This window comes from Eucalyptus grandis, chromosome 8, assembly GCF_016545825.1.
Source record: "Eucalyptus grandis isolate ANBG69807.140 chromosome 8, ASM1654582v1, whole genome shotgun sequence".
Lineage (NCBI taxonomy): Eukaryota > Viridiplantae > Streptophyta > Magnoliopsida > Myrtales > Myrtaceae > Eucalyptus > Eucalyptus grandis.
The window spans coordinates 64,269,913-64,294,412 of NC_052619.1; the positions used below are offsets into that span (position 1 = coordinate 64,269,913).

Sequence of the window (24,500 nt, forward strand, 5' to 3'; positions counted from 1 at the left end):
ACAGCCAGAAGCTAGTCGACGCTATAAATTCACACGCTTGGTCTTGTCTTTTACCTTATTCAAGACATAATTTCTCAACCCTCAAGCTTGACGATGTAAATTATTATCAAGTCGAGATGATGTTAAGGTTACGTTACGACAGTATTGAGATGGTGTTTTACAAGGTGTTTTGGTCGGCCGCGTCCGAGGTTCACCAAAATCCGAGGTCACCGCAGGTGACGCTATCAAACACAACAACCTCGGTGTCTCTCTGTGTCTCTCTCTCCGACGCGGCGCCGATGACATCATATCACGAAAGGCGTCGCCCATGTCAAAAATAGCGCCATCTCTTGCAAACTATAAAAACTACCAACCGCTCTCTTCCCCCTCCCTCCCTTCCTTCCTCCCCTTCCTCTCTCCCTTGCACTCCAGAAAACCTCTCTCTCTCTATCTCTCCCTCTAAGGGGGCATGCGGAGCTGAGCCCGGCGGCGGAGCCCCGATCGGAATCTGTCTCGACCATGTTGGCGGAGAGGCTCATCGCCGAGGGCGCGCCGGAGGCGGCTGGCACGGGCGCGGGCGCGGGCGCGGGTGCGGGGGCTATCCCTCGGGCTGCGTCGCAGCGGCAATGGCTCGAATCGGACTGGATTTTCGATGAGCTGCCGGCGGCCACCATCGTCTCGGTCTCGCGGCCCGAGACCGGGGAGTTCAGCCCCATGCTCCTATCCTACACGATCGAATTGCGGTACAAACAGGTAATCCCTCTTTCGTCGATTCCTTGTTGATGTTATGGAGAGTGGATATCCGATGCCAGCTTGGTTTCGTAACCAAATGAGCTTTCGTATGGAGTCACTTCTCGTTTGCGATTTTTCGGTTTTGAAGAATCCGGAGGAGGAGGAGGAGGAAGAGGAGGAGGTCGCGTTGAGATTTGTCGGGTTTAACTTATCCGAAGACGATGCATTATTAGTGGGGAAAATATGAAAGGACGATGAAATTTGATGCGTGATGTGCTTCAGCTGTTTGCGTCCATGATGATGTTATCCTTCGAGATTAAGTTAGGTCTAAAAATGTGAACATTGATGAAGATGCGAATTTTAATTTTGACGTACTCTATTCATTCAAGCGGTATTTTGCAATCTTCACATTCAATTTGTTTGGATGCATGAGTTTCAGCGAACGTAACAGCTTGAAGTGATTCGTGCATTTGCTCTGCAGAACTTTGCTAACTTGTAGACTTTGGGAATGAGAATTGCGAACTTGAGGAATGCAGCATTAGAGTGATTGAAAGTTGTGCCCATAGTTGCCAAAATTGGATTTGTCAAGACCACCATCTTCTTTATTATAACAGTTGAATGGAGGCTGTTGAGGGAGAAAACCTGAGTTATAGCAGAATTGATGATGTGCTTTTTCAATTCCAAGCTAATTTTATTAACCAAACCAAAAAGTCAGATTGTGTTGCCTAATTGATAACATGTTAGACATCGATGACGCTTGAGAGAACTATGCTCAGTTTGATTCAAAATTGTCCTTGCAGTTCAAGTGGCTTTTATGGAAGAAAGCTTCACAAGTTCTCTACCTGCATTTCGCTCTGAAGAAGCGCGCCCTCATTGAGGAATTTTATGAGAAGCAGGAACAGGTGCTCGGTTACTTCATTGTTCATTTTCAATTTCCCTGATCTCTTGTTCTGTTTTGTTAGATTATGTCCAAGGCTTATTATCGCCCTTTTAATCCGTTGAAGTTCTAATTGAAAGATTCTTTTGCAAGGTTAAAGAATGGCTCCAAAGCTTAGGCATTGTAGAGCACATGGCTGTGGTGCCAGATGATGATGAACCCGATGATGGAGCTGTACCTCTACATACTGAAGAGAGGTCTAAAGCAAGGTGGCCATTCTGCTTCTTGCATCTTATCACCCATTCCCTTACATTGGAAATCTTAGCGCTTACAACAAAGTTTGTTACATAGGTATGTTCCATCAAAAGCTGTTTTGCCTATCATACGCCCATCACTGGGGAGGCAGCAGACAGTTTCAGACAGCGCAAAGGTGGCCATGCAGAATTATTTGAACCACTTTCTGGGGAACTTGGATATCGTAAATTCTCGAGAGGTGAGCACATTACCATGTCCACAGTTGTATTACTGAATAGCAATATGCAATTGTTCTTTCTATTTCCTTTCCTTCTGCAATGCATTCATCACTTGAGTTGGCATGGTTGAGAAGATTTGGCATTGTTAAATGTGGACGGCTACAACTCTCTAATTTTCTCATATTGCATCAAGAAGCTCTTCATTCTTTGTTTCCCAAAATATTTTCTTACATGAATCGTTTTAGCAAAGATATGAGTTTATTCAACATTTATGTTTTTTACAGATAATACCATGTAACCATAATAAAAGCTGAAAAGTCTGCCCTCCTGCATTGTATTGACTCTTTCTACCACTTATTGCTTCATGCTTTTACGATATTTTGCAGGTTTGCAAGTTTTTGGAGGTCTCTAAGTTGTCATTTTCTTTGGAGTATGGTCCAAAGTTGAAAGAAGGTTATGTAATGGTGAAGCATTTACCGCAACTATCAAAGGACAACAGAGAAATAAGTTGTTTGCCTTGTCAGTGGTTTGGCTGTTGCAGCAACAGCTGGCAAAAGGTATTTAATTCCCTAAATTTGAAATTTAGGTGGTTCAATTTTGTCTGAGATGATCACTCAGATTGATCTTTTTATTGATTTGTGAAGTGTGATTGAATATTTCTTGAACTATTCAACACTTACCAGACCTTCAAAATGTCTGTGACCTTTGCTTGATTACAACTAAACTATAAGTTTTTGATGTTATGGTTAAGCATCTTAGCTCTGGAGTTGCCTTATGTTCTGATTTGCTGTTGCCTTCTTTTTTGTGATATCTATTTGTATACATTCTTTTCCCGATAAATTTAAGTTGAATTTTAAATATATTCACCTTGTAGTAGTGTCATTAATTCCTGATTTACCATCACATCTGCAAGATTCCCATGCAATAAGAAATCAGAAGATTACCAACGAAAATCTGTTGCACAGTTCAACATTCAGATGCATCATTAATCTAATTTATTTGGTTCTCGATGTATATTGCTAATGGACTTGCGTAATTTGAGGCTCTTGTGATTTTTAGGTCTACATTTTATGCCTCTTCTAGCTGTTGTCCAAGCAGTTAGATTATTTTACTCTCTTTTTGCATACTTTATGTGAAATGATCGTGTCATTCAATTGTCATAGGTGTGGGCTGTTCTAAAACCTGGGTTTTTGGCATTTCTGGAAGATCCACTTGACACAGAACCCTTGGATATACTCGTCTTTGATGTACTACCAATCTCTCGAGGAAAGGAAAGTTTTGATACAAAAGGAAGTCCTCGGCTATCCTTGGCTGATCAGACAAAGGAACGAAATCCTCTATATTATGGTTTCAAGGTAGTGAGAATTTACAACTTTCTTTTGTTTGTGGAAATCTGGCCTGGGAAGTACACCAAGAAATTATTATTCCAGACTTCTTTGTTTCACACAGTTGTGCACATGCGTGCTCGCGTGTGTGTGAGTGATTGAGAGAGGGGGAGAGAGATTGCGTGCTTGGATACGTGTACATGTATGTGGCACTATGAAATAAGTTGAGAGCTCAAACCAGTAATTTTGTGTAGGCTATGGCAATATATATTAGTCCGGCAGAAGTTTACTGTCCATTTTTCCAGTTTCAAAGCTCCATATTTAGTATTCAAACGAGACCATATATACAATACCTTTACCAATCCAAGATTCTGTAACTTCTATATGGAAGCAGTTGATAAATAAATGCAGAAAGATGTTAGATATTATCAAATTGTCATTCTGCAAAACCTCAAATAGCGGGATTGATGAAACTGAGAACATGTATCTACCAGATGGATAATTTTACTTTTTTTAGTATTGGAGATTCTTCTGTCGCATTGAGACATATTATGGGCAGGTCGATTGCATACGGAGGGTTGTCATTGTATTGTCATTGTCAGTTTTCTACATATCCTAATAATGTTACAAATGATTAATGGGCTTCACATTTACAGAAAGCAGTTCCTGTAGACATTTGTTATTTTTTTTAATTGTTTTCTGGCAATTATGTATTATATTTACAAGTGGTTTGGAACATCAAAAGGTTTCCTGTGGAAATCGGTCCATAAACATACGGACAACGAGTCCCGGCAAAGTCAGAGGTTGGATTTCTGCCATTAGTGATGCTGCTCTCAAGCCTCCAGAGGGTTGGTGTCATCCCCATCGTTATGGTTCCTTCGCTCCTCCTAGGGGTCTGAATGAAGATGGGAGTCAGGTTCAGTGGTTTGTAGATGGGGAGGCAGCTTTTGAAGCAGTTGCCTCTGCAATAGAAGATGCTAAATTTGAGGTTGTTCATTCATCTACACTCGTAACATATTAGAATTTTGGTCATCTTATGCTCAAATGATGAGGTACCTATTTGCAGATATTCATTACTGGGTGGTGGCTTTGCCCTGAATTGTATCTGAGACGTCCTTTTGATACTCATTCTTCCTCCAGGCTTGATGCATTGCTAGAAGCAAAGGCTAAGCAAGGAGTTCAGGTGAAGATGCAGAAAAACCTGTCTCCTGTCATAACTCATTCTCTTGTGGTTTCAGCTTTTCTTCACCTTTTAGTGAGAATTTTAACGTTACTATATTTCTCCATATAAAGCATTTCTTCTCCGATGGATTCAACTCTATCCCCAAAAGAATATCTCAAAATTGTAATAATTGTGATATCATCTTTTCAGATTAATTTTGGTTTTCCCACTTTGTCCACATTTTGTGTTTGGGAGTCCATAGGATCAGATTCACCGCTGATAGAGGGAAGGAGCTAGACTAGAAAGCTTCAATATTTCTAGCGAGGTCTTAACTGTATATTCTATTTTCTCTTCTTTCACGTGAATATTAGGTTTTTAAGCCATGATTACAGCTAATGTTGGTTCCATAAGCTCAAATAATTTCACATGTACTTTCATTTGGTTTAATAAGTAGGCCATCTGTATCAAATAGCAGAGGCCAGAGCTAAGGCCTTTGCCTCTTACCTCTATATGATGCAATCAGATTCTTCTCCTTGCTTGTTGTCCTTCTCTCAGATTACCTGTTACTACTTTCAATACATCACCTAGTAATTCTGTATCTCTTGATCCTGCAGATTTACATCCTTCTTTACAAGGAGGTTTCCATTGCTCTGAAAATCAACAGTATGTATAGTAAAAAGAAGCTCCTTGACATCCACGAGAATGTGAAGGTGCTGCGATATCCTGATCACTTGTCTACTGGAATTTATCTATGGTAAGCAATCGTGGATAAGCACATTCTGATGTAGATGCAGTTCAAACAGATAATGAATAATCTTGTCTGGTCAGGTCACACCATGAAAAACTTGTCATTGTCGACCACCAAATCTGCTTTCTTGGAGGACTAGATCTATGCTTTGGCCGTTATGACACTGTTGATCATAAAGTGGGTGATTCCCCTCCTTCTCTATGGCCTGGAAAGGATTATTACAATCCAAGGTACTCAGTTTTCTTTTTCCATTTTTATTAGGTGAAATAAATTTCTGTATGAAATATGGCAATAGATGAATCAATCAGAAATTCATGAAAAGGAACCCACATAAATAATTTTATCCTTGTGTCTTCCCATGTGCTTATCTAATGGCAGCACTCTTCTGATGTCTGGCTAGAGAATCTGAACCAAATTCCTGGGAAGACACAATGACGGATGAGCTGGATCGAGAAAAATATCCCCGCATGCCATGGCATGATGTCCATTGTGCTCTTTGGGGACCACCTTGCCGAGATGTTGCAAGGCATTTTGTCCAGCGCTGGAACCACGCCAAGGTCCCTTGATATTTGATTCAACTTTATGGCACACTCTTCATGAAGTTATCATGTAATTAAATCATCTATTCATTTTCCAGAGAAGCAAAGCTCCAAACGAGCAAACAATCCCGTTACTCATGCCTCGCCATTATATGGTCCTCCCTCATTATATGGGAAGAAGCAGTGAGATCGACATCAAAGATACAAATGCAGAAGAAAACCGCCAAGGCCATAGCAGGCATTACTCCTTTTCCTCACAGTCACTAGTGGATGATATCCCGTTGCTTCTACCTCAAGAAGCTGATCAGCAAAGCAGTTTTGATCTTGGTCATAAGCCAAATGGCCCCCATGCACACCACAATCATGATGTTAAGCCATCTGCTGGTTGCGAAAGTCTTTTACTTACTTTCCTGAAGCCCAAAGCTGACGAATCTGTTAAGGATACTCAGATGAAAAGTTTTGTTGATGAAGTTGATTGCCTCGATTGTGAAAGAGAAAATCTGCCCGAGGTTGCACAATCTAGCAGGAGACTAGCAGATGAGCAGCTGGAGACTTCAGATGAAGGTGATGATGATGTGGCAACTGGACATGGACAAGTTGGTCCACGGGTCACTTGTCAATGTCAGGTAGATATTTATCATTGAACTTTTGAAATTTGAGAATTTTGGCTGTTGTCCAAGTTTTAGGCATGATGCTAAGGAAACTCTGCCATCTGTAGGTTGTCAGGAGTGCAAGCCAGTGGTCAGCGGGAACAAGCCAAACAGAAGAGAGTATTCATAATGCTTATTGTTCTCTTATCGAAAGAGCAGAGCACTTTGTTTACATAGAGGTAACGACCACAAAGTAACTGATTATCTTCTATGATTTGACGACATCTACTGGATGTTCAATGGATATACTTGTGATCTCCTGTTGTTTGGGCTTAATTTCTTCGTTCATCTTTTGAAAGATACACCATTTGAACTGCATATTCTTCTTCAAAATGATATTGGAATCACTTGCAGCTACCACCACTATATTGAATTCTTTTGCCATGTAAAGAACCTGATTATGCTGCTAAGACAGGCATGGAGGGAAAGTGCTTTTCTTGGTCTTTCAACAGATAAATTTGTGGGTTTATTGAAATATGTGATGACAACTCCAAGTCCATTAACCATTGGTTGAATCGTGTCTTTTATGTTGTGTGCTCTGAAGCTGCACCTAGCCTGGAGTGGGACATCCTCTTTCACAAGCCAAGTTTCATCTTTCAAAGTTTTTTAAGGAGACAACCAACCATAATATAAAAAATAAAATAAAAATAAAAATAAAAGCTGCTGGTTTATGGCTTTAACTGACAGTAAGGAGCCCAAGCGAAACGGAACTTTAGTTACCTCGGGAGATGAAACAAACAGATAATTAGAACATTTCTACCAAAAGTGGCTGAAACAAACCTTCAGACTGCTACAAAATGAATTGTTTAACCTGTGAGGAAGTGGTCTCAACGATAATGTCATTTTATTACTTGAACATCAAGATTCTTTCTTTCAACAGATATGTGCGACTTAATTTTGCTCTTTTAATGGTAAAATGGCAACTCTTAGTGATGACTTCTTGCTTGCTTTCAGAATCAATTTTTCATATCAGGTCTTGCAAGGGATGAGACTATACAGAATCGTGTTCTCGATGCATTATACAAGCGCATTTTGCAAGCACACAAAGAGAAAAGAAGTTTCCGTGTTATCATTGTCCTACCTCTTTTACCTGGCTTTCAGGTACTTATTTTTGGATTAGTTCTCTTATTAAGATGAACATGAGAGTTACTTGACCTTCATGACACTCAATAACAGGGAGGCATTGATGATGGTGGAGCAGCTACAGTTAGAGCAATTATGCATTGGCAATATCGAACCATTAGCAGAGGAAAGAACTCAATATTGCACAATCTCAAAGAAGCACTTGGTGATAAGACACAAGACTATATATCCTTCTATGGTCTACGAGCTTATGGTAAACTTTCTGATCGTGGCCCTGTGGCAACAAGTCAGGTATCTATTTGGAGCTTCTTGCTTATATCCATTATGAGCTCCTAGTTCTTATTTCAGTTCTCCCAATAATTATTCTGTTGGCAGCACCTAATGACCATTAATTTATTGTCCTTGTACAAACAAGCAGTGGCATGCTAGGTAGATGATAGCTAGTTCAGAGAGGGTGTTGCCGTCCTATAGAAGGTGGTGTTACTTGATATAGCAGTGTGTTCCTTGAGAATGAGTTTTGAGTATCATTATCATCTTGAAGATATTGTTAAGTATACATTCTAAACCATTAGCCAGAACTTCGTAGAATGTCAATTTGTCTGACAGGATGAAGTGGAATTTTTTAAGAATGTTCTTGTGGTATCTTTTGTTGCAGGTGTATGTGCACAGTAAAGTCATGATTATAGATGATCGGCTGTCCTTTATTGGATCCTCAAATATCAATGATAGGAGTTTACTAGGATCAAGAGACTCCGAGGTAATGAGCTAGCTCTATTTCACTCTTCACGTTCTCCAATTCGTCGCTCTTAGATTCTTCGGCGTTCCTTTCATCTGATTCTGCACCGAGACTAATGATGCTGCTCTTCTCAGATTGGGCTAATAATTGAAGATAAGGAGTTTGTGGAGTCATCTATGGATGGAGAGCCATGGAAGGCGGGAAAGTTCTCTCATAGTCTCAGGTGTTCGCTCTGGTCGGAACACTTAGGACTTCATCCTGGAGAGGTTTGTGACCCAATTTCACAATTAAGACTATCGCGATTCCTCATACAATATGTTGCAATGTTTTTCCTCAGTCGACATTATTTTGTCTGAATCCTTGTATGCCAAGACCATACATCTAATAGTGACTTCTGGCATATACAAATCTTGCAGATCCACCAAATAAAGGATCCCATCGCCGATGCAACATACAGGGACTTGTGGTTGGCAACTGCAAAGGTACGGCAAGTTTGAGCAAAACATCTGGTCGATGGTATATGTTCGACTTTGCAATGAATTGATTGTATCATCCTTCCGCAGGCGAACTCCAAAATTTACCATGATGTGTTTGCTTGCATCCCTAACGATAACATCCGGTCAAGGTATGGTGCAGCCGAGCCTTCTCCTCATTCCTTGCTTCTTAAGTCAAGCTCCCATTTATCTAACATCAACTGTGCTACAGAGCTTCATTGAGACACAGCATGGCCTCCTGGAAAGACAAGATCAGGCACACCACCATCGATCTAGGAATCGCCCCCGAGAAGCTGGAGAACACCACCGACGACGGAGATGCCAAAGAGACGGACCCGATGGAGAGACTGAAGTCGGTCCGGGGATATCTTGTGACCTTCCCGCTGGAGTTCATGAACCAGGAAGATCTGAGGCCGATGTTGATAGAGGGCGAGTTCTACGCATCACCGCAAGTATTTCATTAAGCAACCAAAGTACAGTAGGGGCCGTAGGAGAGAGAAAACATTCATATTTTATACATATTCAAGAGTTAGATTATTTTTAGGAAGGGAGGTCCACGCAATTGTATAGAAATTTACAGAAGCAATTGTTGGAGGGAGGGGAGAAGAAATAATGGAAGCTTACTACTACGCTAACATGGGAGTCGGACGATGCTAACCGAATGCCACATTGGCTGCAAGTCAAAGTCATGTACAAATACCAAATTAATTTATGCATTTTTTTAAACCATATGTACAGGGGTTGTGTTTGTATGTCTGTAATTATGTACAAAGCTTTGAACATGAGATTGCCATTGCTTGCGTAAGCATACGATGGATCAGCAATAATGAAATTGGAAAGCTACTTTCTTGCTCTCCTGTCAAATTCTGTCCTTTGATCTTCATCTCAGCGACGTGGCGCGAGAGAAGAGGCCCGGCCCAGTCGCAATGGGCCAGGGGAGGAGGACTGGTGTTGGACCGAGAGCCGGCAAGTAGGTTCTCATCTCCCTCCTCCTCCTCCTCCTCCTCCTGCGCAATGCCGTGGAATTGATCTGTTGAATCAGTGCTCCTGCGGTTTCTCCCTCCCCCCTGATTCTCGTCGATCTACTCCCCATTTCATTTACCATTGCTACCTGGTTTCACTTTTTTCGAGGGATATCGGCACGAGAAACGCCTAAGAAAGTTAGAACCTCGAAATGGAGCTTGCACGAGCTAGGGTTTTGGATAGTATTTAGCTTTTGATCATTCCGGGTTTGATGAGATTGCAGATGCGTGTAATGTGGCTGCGAAGCCGAGCTCCGGAGTTGCAGCTCTCGTACACTTGTAGGACTAGACTAGATTTATGATCTTGTCATCAACATTCCGCCGTTTGGAACTCGGTTTCAATCCTGTTGAATTGGGCATGGTTCAGCTGGTGATGAACTTCCAATGCTCGTGTGACGGCCGAAAAAATACAAGAACTTGAACTGTGTTGGATTTCATGATTGATTGATGCCGCATTGCACAAGTTTATTTTTTTTTCTTGGTTTTGAGGATGGCCAGGCCTGTAATGAACTTGGATCAGACCTTTTCCTAGGTAATGACGTTGTCTATATTACTTGAGAATGCGGCCGATATTGGGTTAGGCAAATGATCCTATTTTGAGCTGGGATAAAGCAATTGCCCCGACCTTGATGTGAGGTTGGGGCAAAGGCATTTGGATAAGTTGTCCTCTTTCTTTTCCTCCCTTTCTCGGTCATCTGTGCGCCTTTCGGTTTCTATTGTTGATCAGTTTCTCCTTTCAGAATGTCATGGTTTTCTGGGGACTGATATCTGCTTTTCATTTGAGGTTACAAGAGAATTCCGTGGAGACAACCATAGCGATGATTGTTGATGGAGATGCTAGTCTGAAGATCGACACGCAGCATCTGAGGGACCTTAGTTTTCGTATTGGCTCGATCTACCAGTTCATTGGTGAACTTCAGATTCAACCTGATAATGAGGTGAGAACAACTTTCATTGTTTAAGATTTGAGTTCTGCCGGCAAATTGAATTGCACACGATGTGTGTATTGTGCTTGGTGGTATTGACCATTTGGGTTAAAAGAGTGTTCTTGCTTTGCAGGCGCTGTTGCGGGCTCGAGTGGGTAGAAATGTCGATGGCCTCGAACTCAACCTCTACTATCAGTCTTTGCAGCTTGTTATGCAGTTTCAGGCTGAACGCACGAGGTGTCAATCAACTTAACAAACCTTTCTACCGAGAAAGGAACCTCAGAAGTTCTTTTAGGAAGGACACGAGGGTAAACAAACCGATGAAACTGTTTCCTTTCCAACCCCTCGGCATCAACAGCAGAAACGGCGGTTGGGATTATGTCTGTCTGGACGGATTGATTCTTTTGCAAGTGAAGGAAGCTGGAAGTAACGCTGAGTTGATGAAACATCATAGCATCTAAACTAAGCATCGCTCGGCAGGGCACAGGAAGAAGCAACTGCTGTAGCTATTTCACTCGATGGATGAATCTGAGGAACGAGGATCAACGTGGAGTTCAGTGGCGACACGCCGGAGCCATGGGGGAAGAAATGGATGGAATGACCTGGGAAGGAGAAGCTTGGATGGCGAGGTCGTTGCCGATGCGGGAGAGGCAAGTGATGGAGCGAGCGAAGGTCTTCAAGGCGTTGCCGCTCTGGGTGAACTCCATTTTTCGAGCTCTTTGCTTCCCTCTCTGTAGTGATGCTACAGATTTTTATGTGGTGGTCGCTGAAAATCGGCGGGATTGGGAGAAGAATAAGGCGCTTGGTTTCAGGCTCAGTGAATCAATGTCATAACTTGTCCATTATCACTTTTTGCCCCTGAAAATGCAATTATTTACTGATGTTCCCCCAAGTGAATTTGTTAGTTTTACAAAAGAAAATATTAAAAATTAAGAAATAGTTTGGTAGATAAATAGGAGACATGACTTCTCATATGGGTCACCTCTCATATTTCAATAGAGTGGGCATCAGACCTTTTAAAATTTAGATCGAAATAAGTAAATCCATTTCTTTTACTGAAATTTTTTGACATAAGCTGTTTTAATTATAATTTATACTTAGACCAAAGTCAGCCGTAAATTATAACTTATCGAACTCCCCAAATACAAATGTGGCCCCATCGACAAAGCAACAAATGTAAATCATTATGATATTTGGTCGATGTTCATCAAAAAAATTACGTTCTACTATAATTTTCTTTCTTCATCGCGAAGGAATATACGGCGTTTTACGAGCGAGTGGCACGCAACATCACTGAAGTTCACATAGGAAGAGCAAACGAAAAGGCACCAGACACATAGCCGCTTAGGGCGCGCGTGATGTCAGGGTTACATTTTCCACCCTCCAAGCTCCCCGTTCCTACCGCTGGGCTGGCAGGCCACTCAACCTCGGAAACGTGGTACAACCTTAAACACTTCTCTTCCGGTTCCGGTGTCCTGTCCCTGATGTCGACACTAAACGATTGTTTTTCCCATTTCGAAAAGAAGAAGATTTAGGCGAAGGCGTAGGTAGAGAAGCAAAAATAATTTGAATTCCAACGCTACATCTTTAAGAACTTTGACAATCCACGACACCGAATTCCAGTACTACATCTTCTAGAACTCTGAGTCAATCAACGATGATTATTACCTATTATAGTCTTCAATTGTCCGATATTCAAGTTGCTCTTTGGATCGGGAAATTGATGATGTAACACATTAATTATCATTTTATACCCCCAAAGATACTATTATATTATTGATGTTTACCCAAGAAAGCATTTTAGGTTTTTCAGATTTATCATTAGATAGCATCGACCCATAAATCATAACTTATAACTCGAAGGGAAACTACAAAAATGATTCTTCTACGAGTATATTTTGATTGCGATACTTTATATTTGTCACATATTTTGTCAGTGAACTAATCTTCAATCTTGATTTTAGGATCAATGTTGATTTTTTTGTCTAGATGCAAACAAAAGGTGCGAAATAAGGGCTAAAGATTTTCGTGTGGCATTAACATGTAATAATAGTGCAAAAACAATGGGCACCCGCGTGTTGTTGTGGAAAAATAACTTGTTATGTAGTTCGACACATCAAAAAATAATAAACAGCTTTTTTTAAGCATGGTTTGACGTTTACAGAAATTATCTATAATAGATAACTTTTGCGATTATTATAATTCTTTAATTGCCACTTCATTTACTATTTATTTGTCTGAAGTGATAGTAAAATGTTCTTGTGCTGTATATACCTTTTATAAACTATGTAGGTCTATTCAAATAATTAAATATCCAATTGTTTCAATCAATTCTGCTTGAATTCTATTATTTTTGCGTGACTTCATAAGTTTTTTCCTGTTTCTTATGAAAGAATATACATTCTGAGTTTTTAGGATCCCTAGAATTTCATTAAAAAATAATAGGAACTCTAAAAGTGAAAGAACAAACCTTCAGATCTTTCTTTATCTTTTTTAATTTTCCTCCTCTTCAAAGGATTAATCAACAAACATAGACGAAAAGGTACATGTTTTTCTCATTATTGATAAATGAAAAGAACTAAGGAGAAAAGAAAAAAAGAGAGAGAAATAAGAAGGAAAAGCAATAAGGGCAATCGGGGAATTTGATTTTTTTATACCACTATTTTACTATACATCAAAGGCTCAGTGGAGTATTCGAATTTATGGCATCATAGTAGAATGAATTTTTTTCATAATAGATATATTGTCAAATACTAATTACATGTGCAAAGTGCAATATTCTTATTATATATATCATCATTAATTCATGTGATTGGAAAAAATATGAACAAAATATAGTATTAGAAACGTTAAAAGATAAATAAAAGATTTATGAAAGGGCCCGGAGATTCCAGTCTGGCTCCCACCGCAGCATTTTGGACCACTGGCCCCACGATTTGATATTGATAGTCTTGGTCATTCTTTAATCTAGTTATAAGATTGACAGAGAGCCAATGAAAAACTGACACATGGCTTGCTCCTGTGGAAACCTTAACCAATGTCCCATCGTGTTTGCCGGCAGCAATACTCTAGATGATCAGCACACAGCAGCAACTGTCGAGTGTCTTGGTCCATTTGAACTGGGGGAACCATCACAAGTAGGGGTGAGCATGGTCCGGGTTGGTCCGGGCCACCCCTAACCCTGCAAGACCCCGTCGGTGTCGATCCTCGATTTTGGGCCGGGGCCAACCCTATTGGCAGGGACCAAGGGCGAACCCAGTCCGGTTCTGGGTCAATCCGGGACCGATTGATAATTTTTTTCGTCTTATTTTTTATACTCCCTAAAAAAGCAAACCTACAAATTCAAATTACACATCCATCGACAATGCGGTATTGTGCAACTAAACTATAAATACCAATACATATTTAGCAAATTTAAGATGACACAATAATAGAAATTTCGTACCTGCTTAGAAAGTTATTGTAATCATCTATCTTTAATATTCATAACATCATATGCAAAAGCGTTTTCCTGCATTTGATCACGTAGAGTCCACTCAATCAAAAAATGAGCTTCACACCATTTGATTAGCATTTGATCATGTAGAGTCCACTCAACCAAAAAATGAGCTTCACACCACTTGAGTAACAAATCATCGTAGCAACTGCAGTACTACTCTACTCTTCAAAAACTTCTATCATTTGACACAAATTGAAAAGTAAAGTGCAGCTGAAATTCATTAGTAAAATACAATTAAACCATAAAAAGTTCAAAATACTTAATATAAACCATGAATATATAACTTCACATTTTGTTAATTCACTTGAACTTCTATACACCCGAAAACAAAACAAACGACACATAATTAATACTCAACAAAAGTTTTAAATTGAAATTACTATTAGTGCTATTGATGAAACATCTCGATATAATATAATATAACAGACATTTTACTTAGGTTTGAATATATAAAAGAATTATAAATAATATAATATAATATAATGTAATATACGGGGTTGGTCTAGAGTTGGACCGACCCAAAAGTCTTAGGACCGAGGACCAACCCGCACAATGTTGGTCCCGGAATTTCAGGACCAAGGACCAACCCAGTCCCCTTGGGAATCGGACCAGGATCGGCAGGGTTGGGCCGGTCCAGGGTCGGTCCAAGGTCGACCCTAGACCACTGCTCACCCCTAATCACAAGAGTAGGCTAAATTGTCCATCAATAGTCAAGACAAATGTGCGAGCTAAAATAATATTATTAAATACCTAAAGAAAGTCCGACTTGAATCGCATATGCAAGTTTCTTTGCGTGGATCGTCTTTGATAACTTCTTTAGCTTGTGTAAAGTAGCATATTAATTTGGGACTTACTTAGCAATTTCCATTTTCATATGGAATAAAATATTTGGAATTGAAAATCAGGAGTCGGGTTAAGGACTAAATTTGCAATAAAATAAAGGACGGCCACCAAAATTAAACATCAACAATAATACATTGACCATTTTGTAATTTCTTTCAAATAATCATTTTTTTAGTTCATGTCAACACCACTTGTATACCTCCGATGCTTAGTTAGCATGTTTACTCAATATTCGATCAGCTACCTAATAATTTGGAGATTACTTTATGGACCTAGTCCGTTACAAGATAGGGGAATGCGCTAATTGAAGATAAGTGAATGCGTATATTTAATAGATGAACGATTGCTTAGTCAGCATATAGTGACTTGGAATCATTATATCAACATTAAAAGATTTTTTTAATCATTTTAGATTTACACACATCAAGTTCTAATCATCGTTCATAGGGCCAATTACAACCTAGGTTAACAAACTTCTGCTCCAATCCACCACCAAAAGCTCTCTGCACTTAGTAATCGGTGAAAGGATTCTCAAATTTGTCAAGGAGCCCGGAACCTTCATTGAAGAGGTTTAGCCTCGCATTTAAGCGGTCAGCCTCCTCTTCTCAGGCTAGGGGGCGAGGAAACCTCTTAAAGAGGCTCCTTGCTACGGCCCCTCGTGGAGAGGGAATCTTTTTCCAGCCTCCTGCCTAACTATATCCCGTCTTTCCTGGATGTCATAGCCAATAAGGTTATGCTAAGGACCAGTCAACCGGACAATGTATGAAGCGAAATATGAAGCGAAAGAAGTCAATACCTAATATGAGATAACATCTTACGCAAGCCTCACTTGTGAGGGCACGAATAGCATCCACGTGGCTTTTCGCTCGATATGACTTTTTGGAGAGCGATTGGCGTGGATGTCAGGGGCGACTGCAAACTTTTCACTCTCCTTTCACCATTTTTTCGGCTCTACATGGAAAGTTGCCATCATCAAATGGGATAGACTGCTAAATTAATCCAGTTCCAAAATACAATCAGGGTTCCACTACTAGATCCGTTAATGATTTTTGGTAATTATTGTTGGAAAACGTGGACAGATTCTTTTCCTTTTTTAACCCTCGCACTTTCTCCTTCTTCTTTTTTTTGTAATCTTCAGAAGAATTGTTGCTGGGGTATCTTTCACCCAAGCCTAAAAAATCATCAACACATAAGCATTCCCATGATAGGGCTATGAAGAATTTCTACATCGGTTGTCTCTCCTACCGTGCTGGTCAAAAGTGTTCCTCCGGAATTGTTGTTTGATTGTGCCGGTGTGAATTATGCCTCCCGCCACTGACAGAGTTAATGAAAGCAACTATCGGAGCCTCACGTGGCACCTAATTCCTTCAGCCGAGTGGCTTTGAAGAAGAAAATGTGCACGAGAGCAAAAGCGGCACTAAAGAAGGACTTGAACTCGTGGACAACGGATTTGAAGCTTGGGACAACGGACTTGAAGCTTGCATTGAGTGACAGGGATTAGGCAAGGAGTGGCGAGGACCGAGTGCCGAGCGGTTGAGGATAGGGCGGAGAGGAAGAAGAAATTGTGAAAAATTGAAGTAGGAACCTAATTCTAATTCAAGTTGGGGATTTTCTTTTTTGACTCAATTGAAAATTTTGTACAAAATTACCACTATCCAAGTCTCGAGAAAATGATTACAAGCAAAAATTTGGCCGATTGGCAAGTTTAAGCCTTATTCGAGGCTGATTGGCCATTTTAGGTCCTTAAATCTTTTTTATAAGATAATAATCTTTTATAAGATAATAAATTCACTTTAAATCCTTAATGGAATTTTTTTTAAAGTAATTAAATCAAAAGAAGAGTCAGGGATGGGGGTGGGGGAGAAAGTGGCCCCACTGACTATCCATGCAAAGAAGGTAACACCTACATCCACCTGCTAGTGGATATTTGTCTCTTGACTACGTGCGACATGCATATGAAGTTTATTGCAAGTAATATGAGTTCCACTTAACAAAAAGAAGAAATTAAAAACTTAGCCAAAAAGAAGAAAAAAGAGTTTCTCTTAACAAAAGAAAGCAACAAAGTTAATGTGCACTCAATTGGTACAGTATTTTATCTCACACTGTACTTGGCAATACTCTTTTAAGTGTTTTTACATACAAGTGATCCTGAAATTCGGATTTAACCTAGGCAAGTCCTTTTAAGGACTTGAGTTTCTCTTAACAAAAGAAAGCATCAAAGTTGATGTGCAGTCTCTTCCTACACGTGATGGTGACTAGTGAAAATGAGGTCTCTTCATGCATCTGATGGAGGCTTCTTGGCATTTTTTCAAAGTTTGAGATCTTTTGGAAAAAAACTCAATACTAAGGCTTTGTCTGTTATTGGCAACCGCGCCTCTGCTATTTGCAACCACGTGCATAGAAATCTGGATACATTAACAGAAAGAGCAAATGAATAATAGACATCGTAATCTTGGGTCAATAAAGCAGACTATAATCAATAGACATCGAGATCAGTTGGTGGACCGTGCAGGATGTTTTGGCGAGTTCTGCGACGCCAGCGACATCGTAGTACAGGATGTTTTGCGAGTTCTGTGACGCCAGCGACATCGTAAGCTTAAGCAGCATATATCCCAGGGCGACATGCAAATGCTCTATAAGCAAGCATCCGGATAGCAGTCTATCCAGACATCCACCCACAGCCCCTCCGGTTACAAACCCCTCCGGCTCTCAGCTCATATTCCCCGAAGCAGTTCGTTCGTTCAGAAGACAGCAATCTGCAGACACTCGAAACCAGGAAGAAAGGAGATCTCAGGTGAAGTGGGAAGGTCAATGAGGAACAACGATTTAGCTTATCACGGTGGTGGCCAGAGGTAAGCCTCAACGACCTTAAATATATTAAAGAGCACCGGAGCCCAGCTCTCTCTGGAAGCACAGCTCTTTCTGCAAGTCTAAGGATTCTGAGGAAACTCATGTCAGTATCTTGAGATTCTTTCCCGTTTCTATCTCTGATCATAGGAGGGATCTCAGTATCTTGAAAGAGTTTCTATCTCTGATTATAGGAGGGAACTCATGTCAGTATCTTGACAGAGTTTTTATCTCTGATATCGTCAATATCTTGAAAGAGTTTCTATCTCTGATCATAGGAGGGAACTCAGTATCTTGAGATTCTTTCCTATTTCTATCTCTGATCATGTCACACTGAAAATACCATTCGTGAATGCTTTTTTTGTGGTTCAAAAACTGCATTTTAGCCTTTTCCTGCATTCGAGTGCAGTAGAGAAGTTTGATCCGACTCGATTGATTTCTACTTAGTGGCGGTCTCTGTTTTTTCCAATTTTCAAGATCGATGTCATCGTAAATTCACCCTTTGAACCCTTTGAAGATAGGACCTTCGTGTCGAGACTTTAAAAATCGCATGACTTGAGTGCATACATAAGCGGAAACGGCGACGCTCCAAGACTTGAGTGCCAAGCGGAAATGGAAACGCTAGACCCTGAAATCTCTCACTTTGCCTGAAGGAAATGGCTTGTTTCTTGCAAAATGCCTTCTCGCAGTGACAAATTGGTGAATTTTTCATGATATCCGTTTGGTAAAATTCTGTCACATTGAAGAAGCGACACGGCTGTATATCGACTCTACTTCTTTCTTTTGTCATGAGCTTTTCCTACTAAGAAAAACCATCTGTTAGCTTTGCTCTGTTTCTAGGCGGTAAGCAGGGGGCTTGCCTGGTAGTTTTGTGCGTCTGGTTGGCTTTATTATGTCAATGTGTTGTAAGGGTAGGTTAGGAAAGTTTTATACGTGTTAAAGAGGCATCCCCTGATTTGTCGAAAAGAGGAATTTTCACTAGCTTAATTAGCCGTGGATCAAAAGACGGGTTACATACCCTGCAGTACACAGAGTTTAGACTCCTGCAATGTATACTCATTAGATACGATTGGCACTATAAGCTTGGCATCATACCGCATCAAATTTCCTTTAGAACTTAAAGTTAATAGTTCTTGAAAGCTTTTGGAAAGACTGCCATCTTACGTGAAGCGGAGCTCAAAACTTGAGCTTTTCCAAGAAGACTGTACACTAACAAGTAATTTGCTGATTTTATTTCCAAGAGGTGAAGCAGAGCAGGCAGATCAAATTGCTGCATGGATTGAATATTTTGAATCCCTGGAGAAGAACTTGATTCCACTCGTTGAGTGCACTGATGTTCCACCCAACTCTACCCGTGCAAAAGTCAAGTGTTTCTACAAACTGCTGAAAATTGTCAAGATGGGAGGGCAAGATATAGACCCAAAGTTCCGATTTGCCTTCACTCTCATTGCTGTTACTCTTGGAGCTGTCAAGTGTGGTTTGCTGATGTATGTCCTGCTTGGTGACATGCCTTGGTCAATTTTCTTTCTCTATGTCGTCCTCATAGCATTTACATTTACCGCGAATTAGAGAATGGTGACAATTTCCCGTTCTCTTAATGCCGTGGTTTGCAAACTCGGCTTTAATTTGTGTTCTAATGCTGGCTTGGAAATGAACCTTGTGTTGTTCTATTATTACTTCAAATACCTTTTACATCATAAGGAGAATATGTAATGATGATAAATAGTGACATCGGAGATGGACCTTGTTGTTGATTCAGTATCTTAACAAAAAAGTGAGAATGAGTAATCTTGGTTCAATGTAGGCATATAATGAGTAATTTTGGTTCAATGTAGGCATAGAATGAGTAATTTTGGTTCAATGTAGGCATAGACGTGTATAGATGCATGTCGAGGACTAAAAATGTTTTTACATGTAAAAAGGGCTGGAGAGCCTGAGACTTTCTGGGAATAAACTCGCTCTAAGCCCTCAACAATGAGAGTTTTTTTAAGCTGGGTTGTAAGCTTAGGGGAAGCCCATTATTTCCATTTTCTTCGTTCGATTTTATGCGTACGAGGTCAAGTGTCAAGTGCATACCATCAAAAACCCAAAGCAAATCACTAGAAATTCCGTTTTCTTGCACCTCATATCATTTGATCACGAGAAACTCATAGATGAAAGCATTGGAACACCAAGTTGGACTCCAAGATGTGTTCTCTATTATTTTTATTATTTTGTTAAAATATCCAGGATTTAATTCTTGATGTTCTCAGTGACTCAAACTCTTGAAATAAACAATGTAATTGGGGACATATTTGATAAATCTGTCAAAAAATAAGATGGGAATTTGCTGCCGCGCTAACATGGGAGTCGGACAATGCTAACCGAATGCCACATTGGCTGCAAGTCAAAAGTCGTGTACAAATAGCAAATTAAATTATGTGTCTTTTTTTATAAATAATATGTACAGGGTTGTGTTTGTATGTCTGTAATTATGTACACCGCTACTGAACATGAGATTGCCATTGCTTGCGTAAGCATACAATGGATCAGCAGTAATGAAATTGGAAAGCTACTTTCTTGCTCTCCCGTCCAATTCTGTTCTTTGATCTTCATCACGGTGACGAGACGCGAGAGAAGCGGCTCGGCCCAGTCGCAATGGGCTAGGGGAGGAGGACTGGTGTTGGGCCGAGAGCCGGCCCAGTGGAAGCTGGGCCCGCGAGAGTAAAGTAAAGACCAGAGGAGAGAGAGAGAGCGGCGAGGGCGATTTCGGCTGCGCGAAGATGGCGTCCTCCCGCGCCGCCGTCGGATCCGTAGCTCCGGTCACGCTGAAGGAGCTCCGTCCGCCGTCTCCTCTCTTCGTCGACGGGGCTTCTCTTCGCGTCCTCGGCAAGTAGCTCTCATCTCCTTCCTCCTCCTCCTCCTTCTGCGCAATGCCGTTGAATTGATCTGTTGAATCAGTGCTCCTGCGCCTTCTCGCCCCCCCCGCGGGATTCTCGTCGATCCGCTCGCCATTTCTTTTTCCGTCCCTCCCTGGTTTCGCCTTTTCCGAGGGGATATCGGCGCGTGAAACGGAGCTTGTACGAGCTAGGGTTTTGGATAGTAGTTAGCTTTTGATTACTCTAGGGTCGATGAGATTGCAGATGCGTGTAATGTGACTGCGAAGCCGAGCTCCGGAGTTGCAGCTCTCCTACGCTTGTAGGACTAGACTGGACTTACGACCTTGTCATCGACATTCCGCCGTTTGGAACTTGTTTTCGTTCTTGTCAGATTGGGCAGGCTTCGGCTGGTAATGAACTTCCAATGCCCGTGTGACGGCCAGAAAAATAAAAGAACTTGAACTGTGTTGAGTTTCATGATTGATTGATGCCGCACTGCACAAGTTTCGTTTTTTTCTTGGTTTTGAGGATGGCCAGGCCTGTAATGAACTTGGATCAGATATTTTCCTAGGTAATGATGTTGTCTAGATTACTTGAGAATGCGGCCGATATTGGGTTAGGCAAATGATCCTATTTTGAGCTGGGATCAAGCAATTGCCCCAACCTTGATGTGGGGTCGGGGCAAAGGCATTTGGATAAGTTGTCCTCTTTCTTTTCCTCCCTTTCTCGATCATCCGTGCGCCTTTCGGTTTCTATTGTTGATCAGTTTCTCCTTTCAGAATGTCATGGTTTTCCAGGGACTGATATCTGCTTTTCACTTGAGGTTGCAAGAGTATTCCGTGGAGACAACCATAGCGATGATCATTGATGGAGATGCTAGTCTGAAGATCGACACACAGCATCTGAGAGACCTTAGTTTTCGTATTTGCTCGATCTACCAGTTTATTGGTGAACTCCAGATTCAACCTGATAATGAGGTGAGAACAACTTTCATCATTTAAGATTTGAGTTCTGCTGGCAAATTGAATTGCGCACGATGTGTGTATTGTGCTTGGTGGTATTGACCATTTGGGTTAAAAGAGTGTTCTTGCTTTTCAGGCGGTGTTGAGGGCTCGAGTGGGTAGAAATGTCGATGGCCTCAACCTCAACCTCTACTATCAGTCTTTGCAGCTTGTTATGCAGTTTCAGGCTGAACGCACGAGGTGTCAATCAACTTAACATACCTTTCTACCGAGAAAGGATCCTCAGAAGTTCTTTTAGGAAGGACACGAGGGTAAACAAACCGATGAAACTGTTTCCTTTCCAACCCCTCGGCATCAACAGCAGCAACGGCGGTTGGGATTTATGTCTGTCTGGACGGATTGATTCTTTTGTAAGTGAAGGAAGCTGAAGTAACGCTGAGTTGATGAAACATCATAGCATCTAAACTAAGCATTGCTCGGCAGGGCACAGGAAGAAGCAACTGCTGTAGCTATTTCACTGGATGGATGCAGCTGAGGAACAATGATCGACGTGGAGTTCAGTGGCGACACGCCGGAGCTATGAGGGAAGAAATCGATGGAATCACCTGGGAAGGAGAAGCTTGAAGGGCAAGGTCGTTGCCGATGTGGGAGAGGCAGGTGATGGAGCGAGCGAAGGTCTTCAAGGCGTTGCCGCTCTGGGTGAACTCCATTTTTCGAGCTCTTCGCTTCCCTCTCTGTAGTGACGCTACGGATTTTTTTGTGGTGGTCGCTGAAAAATTGGCGGGATTGGAAGAAGAATAAGGCGCTTGGTCTCAGGCTCGGTGAATCAATGTCATAACCTGTCAATTATCACTTTTTTCCCCCGAAGATGCAATTATATGACCGATGTTCCCCTAAGTGAATATGTTAGTTTTATAAACAAAATATTAAAAATTAAGAAATAGTTTGGTAGACAAACAGGAGACGTGACTTCTCGTTTGGGTCACTTTTCGCATTTTAATAGGGTGGTGCGCACTGAACCTTTTAAATTTTAGATCAAAATGAGTAAATCTATTTCTTTTATTGAAATAAATTTTCGGCCCAAACTATTTTAATTATAACTTATACTTGACCGAAGTCAGCCGTAAATTATAACCCATGAAACTCCCCCAAATACAAATGTGGCCCAATCGACAAATAAATCATTCTGATATTTGGTCGATGTTCATGGAAAAAACATTACATTCTACTGTAATTTTCTTTCTTTCATTACGTTCTACTATAATTTTCTTTCTTCATCACGAAGGAATGTACGGCGTTTTACGAGCGAGTGTTACGCAACATCACCGAAGTTCACATCGGAAGAGCAGACAAAACAGGCACCAGACACACAGCCGCTCAGGCTGCGCATGATGTGAGGGTTACATTCTCCACCCTCCAAGAAAGCTCCCCGTTCCCACTGCTGGGCTGGCAGGCCACTCAACCTCGGACACGTGGTACAACCTTCGACGCTATTCTTCCGGTTCCGGTGTCCTGTCCCTGTCAATACTAAACGATTGTCTTCCCATTTCGAAAAGAAGAAGATTAGGCAGGTCCTTAGTAAGACCTTAAAAGGTTTTGTCCCAAACCGGAGTGGTCCAAACAGAAAATTGACTAACCCCCCATGGGGCTCTCCGGCCACAATTTCCCTACGGGGAGTTCGGAACCCACCCAAATCCTCGCTACCTTCCCCGGGTAACCAATTCCAAGCGTGGTACAAGGAAATGATGGGTCTTCCCCTCCCAAAAAGGGACTAGGGAATCCACGATAATCATTATTGATAATAGTCTTCAATCGTCCCATACTCAAGTTGTTCTTTGGATTAGGGAATTAATGATGTAATACATTAATTATTATTTTTTTGCCCCCAAAGCAATTATATCATAGATGTTTACCCAATAAAGTATTTTAGGTTTTTTAGATTTATCATTAGATAGCATTGACCCTTAAATCATAACTTATAACTCGAAGGGAAATCACAAAAATGGTTCTTGTACAAGTATACCCATTCAATTTTGATTCTGATACTTTATATTTGTCACATATTTGGTCAATGAACTAATCTTCAATCTTGATTTTAGGATCAATGTCGATTTTTTCGACTAGATGCAAACAAAAGGTGCAAAGTAAGGGCTAAAGATTTTCGTGTAGCATTAACATGTAATAATAGTGCAAAAACAATGGGCACCCGCGTGTTGTTGCGGAAAAATAACTTGTTATGTAGTTTGACACATCAAAAAATAATAAACAGCTTTTTTTAAAGCATGGTTTGACGTTTACAGAAATTATCTATAATAGATAACATTTGCGATTATTATAATTCTATTTGTCTGAAGTGATAGGTGCTGTATATACCTTTTATAAACTATGTAGGTCTATTCAAATAATTAAATATCCAATTGTTTCAATCAATTCTGCTTGAATTCTATTATTTTTTAGTAACTTCATAAGTTTTTTCCCGTTTCTTATGAAAGAATATACATTTTGAGTTTTTAGGATCCCTAGAATTTCATTAAAAGAATAATAGGAACTCTAAAAGTGAAAGAACAAACCTTCAGATCTTTCTTTATCTTTTTTAATTTTCCTCGTCTTCAAAAGATTAATCAACAAACATAGGCGAAAAGGTACACATTTTTCTTATTATTGATAAATGAAAAGAACTAAGGAGAAGAGAGAGAGAGAGTAATAAGGAGGAAAAGCAATAAGGGCAAATGGGGAATTTGATAT

General features: G+C 40.7%; 3 protein-coding genes across 5 annotated transcripts; all 3 read left to right on the top strand.

Moving 5' to 3' along the window:
* The first annotated feature begins 269 nt into the window (after positions 1 to 269).
* Positions 270 to 9,647, top strand: LOC104414636 (phospholipase D zeta 1-like). Of its 2 annotated transcripts, XM_010025786.3 has the most exons (20): positions 280 to 732; positions 1,512 to 1,613; positions 1,742 to 1,857; positions 1,940 to 2,081; positions 2,448 to 2,618; positions 3,225 to 3,416; positions 4,132 to 4,374; positions 4,453 to 4,569; positions 5,163 to 5,302; positions 5,377 to 5,526; positions 5,697 to 5,853; positions 5,934 to 6,461; positions 6,554 to 6,664; positions 7,440 to 7,586; positions 7,662 to 7,859; positions 8,224 to 8,325; positions 8,439 to 8,570; positions 8,721 to 8,786; positions 8,868 to 8,929; positions 9,010 to 9,647. In XM_010025786.3, exons 1-20 carry the CDS (start codon positions 499 to 501, stop codon positions 9,260 to 9,262), a joined length of 3,363 nt encoding a protein of 1,120 aa, XP_010024088.3. In that variant the 5' UTR covers positions 280 to 498; the 3' UTR covers positions 9,263 to 9,647. The 2 variants fall into 2 exon arrangements, 1 of the variants encoding a protein (XP_010024088.3); XR_005545252.1 differs by lacking the exons at positions 8,721 to 8,786; positions 8,868 to 8,929; positions 9,010 to 9,647 and having other exon boundaries at positions 270 to 732; positions 7,459 to 7,586.
* Positions 9,648 to 9,950: 303 nt separating this feature from the next.
* LOC108954958 (CST complex subunit TEN1) lies at positions 9,951 to 11,315 on the top strand. The gene is made up of 2 exons (XM_018861715.2): positions 9,951 to 10,758; positions 10,880 to 11,315. Exons 1-2 carry the CDS (start codon positions 10,567 to 10,569, stop codon positions 10,997 to 10,999), a joined length of 312 nt encoding a protein of 103 aa, XP_018717260.2. The 5' UTR covers positions 9,951 to 10,566; the 3' UTR covers positions 11,000 to 11,315.
* A 9,366-nt stretch (positions 11,316 to 20,681) lies between these two features.
* LOC104414638 (CST complex subunit TEN1-like) lies at positions 20,682 to 22,550 on the top strand. 2 transcript variants are annotated; one of them, XM_039299479.1, is made up of 3 exons: positions 20,682 to 20,807; positions 21,617 to 21,770; positions 21,892 to 22,550. In XM_039299479.1, the coding sequence occupies exons 1-3, from the start codon at positions 20,698 to 20,700 to the stop codon at positions 22,009 to 22,011; spliced, it is 384 nt and encodes a 127-aa protein (XP_039155413.1). In that variant the 5' UTR covers positions 20,682 to 20,697; the 3' UTR covers positions 22,012 to 22,550. The 2 variants fall into 2 exon arrangements, with proteins under 2 accessions (XP_039155413.1, XP_039155412.1); XM_039299478.1 differs by lacking the exon at positions 20,682 to 20,807 and having other exon boundaries at positions 20,908 to 21,770.
* Positions 22,551 to 24,500: the final 1,950 nt, after the last annotated feature.